This window comes from Montipora foliosa, chromosome 4, assembly GCF_036669935.1.
Source record: "Montipora foliosa isolate CH-2021 chromosome 4, ASM3666993v2, whole genome shotgun sequence".
Lineage (NCBI taxonomy): Eukaryota > Metazoa > Cnidaria > Anthozoa > Scleractinia > Acroporidae > Montipora > Montipora foliosa.
Window position 1 is genome coordinate 21086960 of NC_090872.1, and position 12500 is coordinate 21099459.

Consider the following 12500-nt stretch of genomic DNA (forward strand, 5'->3'; position numbering starts at 1 on the left):
CAAAAGACTCTACGCACAAAGACACTATTTAGCAGGGGAGTGACAGGAAAGACTTTTCACGACACGGGGAAAAAGGAAAGAAAAAAAAAAAAAGAAAAAGAAAACGAAGAATTTCCTGTCGTTTTCTGACAAGTAACAAGTACCACAGGCAACCCAGATTACGCTCATGGAGCGTCTAGTTGTTTATAAATAGACAGTTATTGGATGAGGTTGAGCATGATATCATGAATTATAACACAGACACGAGACATAACACAGACACGAGGTTTTGATAATTCATGATATCATGCGAAAACCGAATTCAATGATTGTTTTATTATACATTTTTCACATAATCCATCCTCAGAAACAGAAGAGAAGCGTTCAGCCATTTTGTCTCTGAGGAGAACACTCCAAGGGGCTTAGTAACCAGGCAGACGTTGAACTTGACATTTATCATGTCAAGTTCACAAGCTATTGTGAATTGATTGAATGCTCTCGACCAATCAGATTTTTCATAGTGAGTCTGATGTATAATAATCTCATTTATTACCACTACACAAGGTACCTTAATTTCTTTACAGCGTAATATTAATTATCCAAAATCTAATCTTCAGGAGCAAAGGGTGGAAATGAGCGAAGGCGTTCCAGAAGTGGCTCCGCATTACTTTGCCGGAAATCATCCATCAGTCCACAGGATCCAGAGCCAAATAACCAGTCTTCGCCCAGCCAGGTGAATCTGTGGATTCAGCCCTGATATTATTCAGACCTTTTTGTAATTTCTATTAATGTCATATATTTTCTTTATCACTAACTCAATGCTTTTTCTTGCTTCTTTTGAAGGATACAGATCAACCCTTAGGTAAATAACTTATATTTGTTTTAAAATCATTAAATTCTAAGCCGATTCATTTCAAGATTTTGCTCTGGTTCATTTCAATGAGTTTATTGAGCTATATTTAATGACTAACACCACCTTACTTTGACTCATCCTCTCCTGCAAGTGTCACTCAAACTTTACTCCAACTAACGCCAGATGATTTTGCTCATCAATGGGTTTAGTAAAAAGGTTAAAAATCCACGAAAATGGAAAAATATTTTTACTTCACGTCATGGGTCATGCCCTGCGTGTGCCACTATACAAAGTTAGAGCAGAGGCAGTAAAGTGCAGGTTGCAAATCGTTGTTTTACCATAACTGAAACAGTCCTAACCTTAGCCTTGAAAATTATCTATGAGGCATAGTGTTTAGGCCTACAGTTACAATTAGCATTAGTAAAGGTTTGGGTTGTTTCGGCTATGGTGAAACAATGTATGACCTGCAACCCTAACCTGTAGTTTACACCTTTAGAGTTTTTAGAGTTCGTTGTTTTGGGTCCATTTAACTACCATTGCCGTAGTGTCCTGAATCTATAAAATTGTATTTTATGAATCCTTGTGCAGTATCATGTGCTCTAAATTTAATTCAAGTTTGAGTTCAAGTTGCTATAAATTTTATTTATTCAAACCTAATAAAGTTAACTAATACAAAAACCATGCCAGTAAATGAACATATTACCTGCTAGCAGACGTCTATTTTCTTTTGCATTCGCTGGCTGACGATTACGGGTCGAAACTTAATGTGTTGAGCATGAGTGGAGGTTACTTAGCCACCGAATCCTCACGTGATACTTCATGTCGTCTGGGCTCACTAAACAACAGCTGTATTATTCAACAATTATTCGCCTCAGGCGAAGTGATTATCGGTGAATATTCACCGAGACGAAGTCGAGGTGAATATTCACCGATAATCACTGAGCCTGAGGCGAATAATTGTTTTAGTATAAATACACAGGTGATTATTTCAAAGAGAAAAAAAAATTTCAACGCGAACTCATCTTCACTTACAGTGGCAAAACGACTACTGGCAGCCATTTTGCCCGTCGAGGTGATTATCGGCTAATAATCCGAGATAGGGAGCCAATGAGAACGCGCGATTTTGTATAATCACCTGTGTATTTATACTAATGTAAATTAATACGCACGGGACACAGCGGGCTCAAGTCACAGTCACCAAACTTATCATGGGGCATGCGCTTTGAAGAGGTGGACAGCGGTTCAAAGTGGATCAAAAGTGGGTTTCGACCCATGGAAGAGGTCTTTTTTCCCGTACTCTGCAGCCCAGCGAACACAAAAAGAAAAAGGACCTCTGCTATAGCGGGGAAATGAACATAAAGCTGATACGGAATTTTTAGCTAGAGAAGAGTGAAACTTCATTGCTTTTAATTCAAGGTAATTCATACCTTCCATTTACAATTGAGGAAGATCCAAAAACGCAAACGAAACCAGAAGGTTCAAGAGTGGAACTGAAGTGTAGAGTAAAGGGAGAGAAAGAAGTGATTTATAAATGGTTTAAAGATGAAGAGGAACTACCAGAAGAAAAGAGCCCTTGCCTTATCCGTGATCCACTCAAGGTGAAAGATTTCGGCTCCTATAGATGTGAAGTTGGCAGCTGTGATGCTGACCGTAATTCATCGCATGTAGCAGAACTTGATGTTGCACCATCTGATGGAAGGAGTGAGTTGATACACCATTGCGTTTATATTTCAATTAGAGTCCAGAAAGTCATATATGGGAATAAATACCTTTCCAAACACATTATGCTAACAAAACAATGGTTCGTGCTCTTTATGTGGCTGGCGTGAAGTATACATACCTCTTGCTGGCAAAATCTTGGGTCGGACTATAAATGCAACGTGATCGAATTTATCCTCATGAGACCCCACTTCCTATTAAATCGATAGCGTGAAATCTCGAGGGTCAGCCTCCCTTTAAAGTGAGATGAAACCACGCAGCTTCAGAAATAGTCCTGTATTCCGTAGTTGCTCCAAAACCAGAGAGGTTACCCGATGTACACAAAGGTAGCGCTAGCCATAGATGCGAAAAGGTAATTCGATCACAATGGTTTAGCGAATTGATGCTGGCGGGTGAACAAAAAATTATATTGGAAGATCTATTGTCTCGTCCAGCAACATGGCGGCGAAGACGTGAAATCAATAGCGGTGTACGCTTGTTGAGACAATAGGGAGCTTTAGTAACAACAACGGCGACGGCAACGAGAACGCCACAAATTTGCATATTTAGAGGGCAAAAACAATAGCTTTGCACGCCTTGCACGTGCGTTTTTCACTTTTGTCCATTTCTTTGCCGTCGTCAGCAAAACAACAACGTGAAATAGTTAAATTTGAGGTTTTGTGGAGGACGTCAACACTTGGAGATAAATGTTCCCTTTCTCTCCTAAATTAAGTGCCGCTCATAACGTTTTCATTCCTGAGGGACTGTCATACCTTTGTTTTATTAAAAAACATGCAATAGTCGTGAAGTGATTACATTAATGAGAATTTATATTTTGAGGTAGCGTTTCCGTTGCCGTTCCCGTCGTCGTTGCTAAAGCTCCCTGTAAGGGACCTTAAGATCTACGACGGCGACGTCAACGAAAACGTCACCTCAAAATAAAACTTGCTCTTGCTCCCGAGAGTTAATGTACAATGGACCGCGGACGGAGTCTTTAAAACTGATCAAAGTCAACTTGCTACTACATAATGTTTATTCCAAAACTTTTGGTCATTTTCGAAAAGATAAAGAAGTCTGAAGTTTACCGATTTTTTTTACTTTACTATTATTTCATGGATTTCTTGACGGATTTGAGGAGAAAATACTCGGAACTAGGAAACGACTACATATCCGTGTATCCATTCTCAATAGGCTTTCTAACCTCGCATCCAACCTTTTCAGGGGTACGGCTTCGATGTGGCAGGGTATTCTGCAGTTAACCCCAAACGGAAACAAAGGCTAGATTCTAGAATACTTGTCCATGCTACAACAATACAATGGTGGCTGGCAGGGCTCCTGTTGTCCGGTATTCCAAAATCTCTCCCGATCTGTTATCGGAATCTGCCACGGAAGCCATTGTCAACTAGAGACAGTATATACTCGCCCAACAAGTCTGACAGCGTCCTGTTGTTAGCGGACCAATAGAAAATTCTGAACGCGTCGATTACAGAAATGTCAGCAGTTCCTTTTTCTTTTCCCACTTCTCTCTTGGCCGTCGCTAGAAAAAACACTCTCGACTTAACAAACGCGCGGCTCGATTTACGACCAAGATGAATGCTAGCAGACTACGTTAAAGCCACCTTTACATACCGCTCTTATTTATTTATTTATTTTATGACTTATTAATTAATTAATTTATTTATTTATTCGTTGCTATCTAGGATACAGTCTGCTAGCGGAAGTTTTTAAGGAAAACTTCAATATAAGAGAGAAAGTCGAAAAGCTACTTTGTAAGGAGATCAGCGGATGCCCTGCCTGGAAACAAGTGGCTTCCAGTTACAACCATGAAGACCTTAGTTCTTTTGCGCGATGCAAAAACCCAGGAGAGGAAGTAATTGAATTCCTTCTGTCAAGCAACCCGAATTTAAGTGTTTACAACTTTTGCAAGAAGCTCAAAGAAAAACGTATCAGGCGCCTTGATATAGTTACTGCATTGGAAGATTTCCTAGTCCAGAACGATGGGAGGCCTAACAATGTGGGAAAGATTTGAAGGGACTCGGGCTCAAAAGCCTCTTTTCTGGTCTAAGATCGGATAAAAACCACCGTGTGAAAAAATTGAGCAGGGAAACGAGCACTCTAAGCGCGACTGTTCCTCACACGGTGTACTGTCAATCATTAAAACAAGATAACTAAGGTACAATAGACCATTTCTGAGTTCCTGAAATCCTTATTTTCAAGATGAGGGTTCTTAGTCAATCTATTATAGAAAAGCCTTATTTTCACAACAAAGGTTGCACATGTAGCCTCGCTATGAAAGTGAGCATTTTAGGGACCAAACAAAAAAGAACTCAGCATCCTCTCCCATGGTAGCCGGATAGATTTAGTTCTGATTTTGTTTACGGTGGATGTGATATTAACTCTAGGGAAGCATTTCATATAAATATTTTTTTGCACTTTTGTGCACCATTACATGAACATAATACTTTAAAGAAGGGACTAGGCATTCAGGAAAATACTATGATGTAACCTACAATAGAAGCCATTAGAAGCATGATTTCATTTAAGGTGGCTCAAACCAGTTTCAATACTTTCAGGAGACCTTGTTTGCAGAAAGTTTCATTCTGACATGCTGATTACATTTCAGATATAAAAAATGGGGATCACCGAGTTCGTTTTTGAGATATGAGCAGCTAAAGCCAAAATATGGGGTGTTTTTGCAGGGCTTTCCTGTTGCCATACTAACTTTTTACGTCACAAAAATGACCGAATCTTTTTCAGCAATAATTGGTGTTTGATATGGTACCATAATATTGCTGTTAACTGATAGAGTGTTGTAGTGTGAATCCTTCTAATAAGAACGATATTTTCAAGTTTTGTAACTAGTTTGAGCCACCTTAATGAATAATATTATGCATAATACATACATCTAAAGTAACATAATACTGAGCTTAAGTTTCTGTTATCCATTAGTCCACAAAGGTTCTATTTTCAGTTGGTTGAGACCAAATGTTTACAATATTGTATTTGGGTCTTGTGGGACTGTGTTTTCAATAAAGACAGAAAAAATTAGTTGAGGTAGGTGGATATGGGGGTTGCAAATGGACAATTGCAAATTGATGAAAAAAGATTGGTACATAATAAGATCAGAACACAACCAATATTTTCAATTTAATAAGTAGTATTTTGAACTAACATTACATTAACATAGCTAATAATTTTTAACCCAAAAAGATTTAGAATTTGACCTTGAGTGTTATATCTAACAGAAAGTTTAATAGAGGTACTATCACCACATTAGATTCCAGGAACAGTTAAACATAAACACCGCAGCAGAGTTCAATGTACAAGAAAGTGCATGATGGTAACACTTCTCTTTAAGTACCAGAATATTTCTGGTTTTCTTATTATGGAAATTGGAATTTTATCTCAGTGTGGTTACCAAATTCAAGCTATGTCACGAAACATGAAATGAATAGGCAAGAGTACCCAGCGGAGCCGTTCGACAAAAAACCCGCTCTGCAAGCAAAAATCGAATGAATGAATTTAACGATGTTTTTACACGGTTATGCCTCTTCGTTGTATTGTAATCTGGATGACCTAACAGTTTAACCTGGAACGTGAGCCCAGTTTGCAAAAAGATTGCTTGACATAGCTGGCATTTAAGACTGCATACATTCGCTGCTGGCGTTATTTTAAAACCGCTAGGGGAGGTGTTAGATTGCCGGATACCGCTTAAACAGTCAAAGGGGAACGCGTTTCCTTTTCGCCGTTTTCGGGTCATTTAAGTTTAAAAAAATTACTGAACTGCACATTAAAATCCATGACACAGGATGGATATCCACATGTTTCGGGATGATATGATATGTTGATATGTTGATATGTTGATGTTGGTGTCCCATGAAGTTCGACTTATTGAACTTCATGGGACACGTCGCGGGGACAAAATCACCCCCAAATTGGAGTTGCACAATTGTAAGAGTTTCAGTTCACACAAGGAGACATGTCGCTGCATGTGGTTTAGGGTGGTTTAGTGGTTATCAATGGTGCCTCCCACCTCTATGACCCAGGTTCAACCCTGGCCTCGGGTTGTATGTGGGCTGAGTTTCAGTCGATCTCAAACTGACTCCGAGGGTTTTTCTCCGGGTACTCCGGTTTTCTCCCCTCCTCAAAATCGACTCCCAGTCAATTACATCTGGCTGGGTTTGCGGTGCTCCGAGGTCACACATGGATCGTATGCATTCGGTCCAATCCCGTTGAGCCGGTTGGTCCTGAAAAGCCCTAGTAAGGAGCGGTCAACTAAGCGCACATTTCCATTTACATTTACAACAGGAAAAGAGGAATACGTCTGAGGATTTCCATCTTTTCCGGAAACTTTCCGGTGGAATGAGCTGTACCAATTGAATTTCCAACCGGAATTTTCGGTTTTTGGTAAACGCTCCTCGTGTTTGCCCACCTTTAGTTCAAGAGCTGAATGGTTCGCATTCTTTCTAATTCAGTCTATTTCTTGAGGCCGATAAATTGATCTGGAAAAACCAAGAAGCCATGAAATAAATTTAAGCCGGAGAAAGCAAGTTTAGTATTAAAAACATTTATTTTATCTCTTCATCTCGGAATTAACAAAAGCTAACCTTGCATGGAATTTAGCTGGCCTTACTGTGGAATTCGGAGCTCTATATCGGCTAATCATAGCGAGTGTGCTGTGTAAGAGATATAATGAGAATATCATAAATAGGTAAAATAGGAAAATGTTACACTGGTTAAAAAATATTATTGAAAAAGATCTTGAAATCCCAACGTTTCGGCTGCTAACATAAGCCTTCTTCAGTGTTAATAAAAATATACAACGAAGTGACATATGTATTTAAAATCGCGTAGATGCTAATAAAAAAACAGAATATATTATAAAATCAGTTCTTGTCCAATAAGGCCAAGGCCCTGCACTCTTGGGGCAGGTACATGCCATCATCACGGTTGAGCGGACTTTTGCATGTGTTAATTTCCCATGCCTCTAAGAGGCGTCGGGTTCGCCAACCGGGACTGAGACGTAATATTATAGACGATTCTCACGAGATAGTGTGGCCAGACTGTAAACGAACCAGACGCCTCTTAGAGGCATGGGAAATTAACACATGCAAAAGTCCGCTCAACCGCGATGATGGCATGTACCTGCCCCAAGAGTACAGGGCCTTGGCGTTATTGGACAAGAACTGATTTTATAATATATTCTATTTTTTTATTAGCATCTACGCGATTTTAAATACACTTGTCACTTCGTTGTATATTTTTATTACCCCTGAAGAAGGCTTATGTTAGTAGCCAAAACGTTGGGATTTCAAGGTCTTTTGAATAATAAAATAACACAAACAGCGGTGATAAACATTGTATTCCAACGCATTTTTATAAAACTTGACCTTTCGTATGCTAGTCAACACACATTTTCAAAAGTGACCGTTACAATTTTTAAAAACTATATATATATCGTAAACAATAGGGGTCTTGAACCTAGACTGAGAAAAATGATCTGCAGCAGTACGTGTCTAGACATAATGAAAAGTAATAGCTAAAACAGCAATAACTTCTCACTACTAATATTGACATTAAGGGAAGGCTTTAGCTCTTGAATGAACAAAGTCTCTTTAATTTTGCCGTGAAAGTCAGTTTTTCCGGACGCTAAAATGTCAAAGTGATCCCATTTAATGTCGTGGCCAGTGGTTTTCATATGATCAGCAATGGCTGATGAATGGTCACTTTTAGTAACCATTCATCAGCCATTGCTAAAAGTGCTAAAGATATTGTTTTTGAATAATATTTTTTAACCAGTGTAACATTTTCCTATTTTACCATGGAACCTCATGGTTACAAATCAGTTTTTAACATTATAAATAGGTGTTTATACCGACTGATTATCATTTCATTTTGTGGTTTTCACGCATCAATCTTAAGTTATTTGTGCAGTTTATTTATTATTGTGCAGTTTATTTATTATTTATATTTTGAGAACCTTTAGCGTATTTTAGATTATACCATAGAAAAGTGAATGACTTTTCTTTCAATTGAATAGAAGGGCGAATGACTTTTCTTTCAATTGAATTATAGCAGTATCGCGTACATAGGGGTAGGTTGCCTATCAAGTCGAGGTATTCAGAGTGGAATTGCAGAAATTCTGCATCCCCAATGACTTGGGTTGCAGAAATTCTGCATTCCCAATCCTGCAGTCACTAAAGCAAGTCTTAAATCCACATTGTTGCCAATAGCGCGGAAAGGTTTAATATCGTTTTTATTTTATATATATTTTTGGCGGAATCAAAAATTTATCTGCAAAAAATAAGCAAATATCTGGAACATAAAAAACACACCGAGAAATTTGTCATGTATTTGCTTTAAGGAGGCTCGAAAGGGTTTCAACAATTAGAAGACTCTCTGTTTAGATCGAATAACGCTACAACACGGTATCATGTAACAGCAATGTTATGGTACCATATAAAACACCGATTATTTCCAAAGAAGATGTGATCATTATTGTGATGTAATAAGTTACCTTGGCAACGGGAAAGCCCAGCAAAAACACCCTATATTTTGGCTTTAGTTGCTCATATCTCAAAAACGAAATCAGTGACCCCTCTTTTTTATTGCTTAAAAGTGATTAGAAGGCCGGGATAAAACTTTCGGCAAAGTTTTAAAAAAATGATGTCTAGAGGATTCAGAGCTACCTTTAATGCGTACAGATTTCGCGATATCAACTTACATACGTTGTCTACACAGTTCGAAAGTGAACTGATAATCTTCCCAGCAACGACTAGAAGCCAAGACATAACAAATCAGCGTGAACTTGTAAGCTACAAATCGTAGCTAGCGAGAAAGAACGGCCCGCTACCAAACCGTCATCTTAGAACAAAACGATTGGTTTTCCTTCTCTCATGCTTCTCTGTGCCACTTTTTCACCAAAGGTCTCAAAATGTTCGTGAAAATGTAGGGAGCGGAAGACAACCCAAAAGGCAAAACAGTACAATACAGCCACATTTACACTGGCAAGTTTTCCTTCGTAGTGTAAATGAAAAAAATGACAAGTTTTCCGTGACAAGTAATTTACACTAGCAAATATCGTCCTTGACAAGTTTTTCCTTGACAAGTGTCCTTGTTCAAAAACTAGCAAAAACTACAATCCCAGACAAAACTGTTGGGAAAGTTAGCACTTTTGAAGTCTTCATTGCTTCTCTCCCCTCCCCCCTCCTTCAATGTTGTGCAAAACTGAATGGTTTCAGTGGAAAATTGTTGACGTACCTTCCAACATTGAATAGGGGGGAGGGGGGCTATGTAAGAGAAAGTGAAACTATTTCTTTTGAGCTTTAACAGAAGCAGGTTGAAATACAGCTCAAGTGTGGTTCATTTACATAACTTTCCCAATTACTTTTGTCTATGATTGTAGCATGCTAGTTTTGAACAAGGACACTTGTCAAGGAAAAACTTGTCATATTTTTCCATCGACACTGCCATGGAAAACTCGTCAAGGAAAACTTGCTAGTGTAAATGAGGCTTACAGTCTGCTTAGCATCGTGATATCCCCAAGCAAACAGGGGCACCCAACGAATCTGTTCCTCACATTATCTGTTCCCCAGAGGAATCTTGCTGGCTGGCAAAAATACAGGTGTTTCTATGAGCTGGCTGGGAAATTTATTATTGATAGAGGTTTTGCCTGGGAATTACTGACTTTTTCTAGCATTTCAACCCGAGCTGGCTGTAGAAACTCTGAAGACTGAGGACGACTAAAAAAAAAAAAATAAAATAAAATAAAAGAGCCCCTTCCCTCTCCCAGAGAGTAGTCACAAGCATACGACGGCTGGTCAGAGTGATTTGCGCTTGCGGAAAAAAACCTGTTTTGTCCCGGTCTTGTCGCTTTTGTTCGGTCGTTTTGGATAGAGGGATTTGAAAGCGCACAGAAATCCTGGCTGGGAAATAAATTTAATCAGCTGGCTGGGAAACCAAGTGAACCGATTTTATCTAGCTGGCTGGGAAATTTCTTGTGTGTCTTGCTGGGAAAAAGGAACAGATAATGTTTTCCCAGCAACACTGAAAAACACCGGAAAATGACTTAATAACATTTATTTTCATTAACTGGGGTATTATAAGACACTTTACAACAAATTGGTCGTTGGGTGCCCCTGAAGCAAAGGCTAGAAACTTTATGTGTTCAGGGAAAATATCTATATGGTGATAGGCAGATTTCAAATCGAATGAGAACATAAAATCTCCAGGCCTAAGAATCTCTTTGGCAACTAAAATGTCGTCGCATTTGTACTTACTCTTGCAGGTGGTTATTCACATGCCTAAGATCCAAAATCAATCTTTCCTAACCAGACTTTTGAATGGAAACCACTGACCTCGCGAAGCAAATCTGTTGTAATAAAGAATGGCTGGCATCCTCAACAAATTCTCGCTCAACTAACGCGGACCTATTGTTTCTGAAAATTCTCGCAGGAGGAGTTGAGAGGAAAGGTAAGTTATAGCCAAATTCAATAATGTCCAAAACAAACTGAGGAACATTAATCTTTTGTCATTCAGTGTCTCAAAGATCTTCGCAATCTTCCTTAACAAAAACGCAACACGGATCATTCTTTCATAAATCCTTCCCAATTCGTCCTGTTCCATAGGAGCACAAGAAACATCAAGGCATTGAATCTCTCTTAGTACGCCCGATGCAAACAAGTATGATTTCGCAAAACATAATAAAATAACAAACTACACCTGGATCTTCGGTGGCAGGTAGTCATTGCTTCCTTTGCCCATCTGCAATGTTCGTAGACTGGCTAACTACCGGGCAACTGGCTCTCCAATGACCGGTTTTTCCGCAAGCAAAGCAGGATCCGGGCGAACCCTTTTGGACTCCATACACTCGAGAACTCTGACCAAAAGACGGGCCTCTGGTGACAATCGTCGGAACAGGAGACGACTGGGCTGCTGAATAAGAAGATTGCTGTACAGAAACGACGCTGCGGACTCGAAGAGAGTTCCGCTGAAAAGCGAAATTTCTTAGAATTCCTCGACTCGCGCGCTTCAGGCCGGTAGATCTTTTTCTCGTCATCTGAATCGTCAGGCAATTAATGTTGCAGATATTCCTGAACAGTCTTCCATCCGAACTGTGACTTATCGGCTAACAAGATAAGCTTTTGTCTCTCTTTCACTAATTTTATACCTTGATCGACTGAAGCCTTAGCTGCATCGATCAAGGTATAATCAATTGTAGCTGACATCTTCTGAAGACTCAAGGATTTTCGTAGTGGCTTTAAGTAGTGCTCTTCATTACTTTCCTTTTAGAACACAGGTCGAGTGTCAGCCGTTTTGAGTTTCTTTATCTCTCGAATAAACGAATCAGAATCCTCGGAATATCTTTTTAAAGAACCTACATGGGAAGAAATCAACCGGTCGGACATCTGCTTAAAGAGCACTTCGTTATTAGCGTTTATAATCTGACGCACTTGAGATTCTTCCATGGTTGTATGAAATAGGGATGAACTTAGGAGCTGAAATGTTGCTGACCTGGCATATTTATAAAATCGTACCGGCCTGCTATGCTCATACCCATAATCCCTCTCGCAAAGCAACAATCCGACTATTACTACCTACTACGCTTCGCTTCATTGTCAGAAATACTATTGCTGGATGGTTTCTTCTCCGCACACAATGAAGAACATTGATAAAATTGAACGAGTGCAGAGAAGGGCGACAAAAATGATCCTGAAATCAGATGGTGACTATGACGCTAGGCTTAAAAAACTGAACTTGAGATCTCTCCAACGAAAACGCGTTACAGCAGTTACGTTTCTTTATAAGATTTTAAATGGACATCTGAACTTGGACATGAGTGATTATTGGACATGAGTGATTATTTAAATTTGCATAGTAGTGATGATCATTACGCTCTTAGAGGTTTTGTCTCACTGAAACTGAAGAAAAACTTTGTAAGGGAAGGTAAGTTTTTTTATTGGGGGAAGGG

General features: G+C 39.2%; 1 protein-coding gene across 5 annotated transcripts in view; it reads left to right on the forward strand.

Annotated features, from left to right (window-relative positions):
- The window catches only part of LOC138000252 (uncharacterized), an 18493-nt gene extending 12265 nt beyond the window's left edge, over positions 1-6228 (forward strand). For 4 of the 5 annotated variants that reach the window (XM_068846524.1, XM_068846527.1, XM_068846525.1 and 1 more), the window contains exons 11-14: positions 597-712; positions 823-841; positions 2249-2533; positions 4231-6228. In XM_068846524.1, the coding sequence (XP_068702625.1) occupies positions 597-712; positions 823-841; positions 2249-2533; positions 4231-4559 (749 nt within the window). In that variant the 3' untranslated portion in view covers positions 4560-6228. The remainder of the gene's footprint in view (positions 1-596; positions 713-822; positions 842-2248; positions 2534-4230) is intronic. The other variant, XM_068846529.1, reaches the window with a different exon arrangement.
- The last annotated feature ends 6272 nt before the right edge of the window (positions 6229-12500 follow it).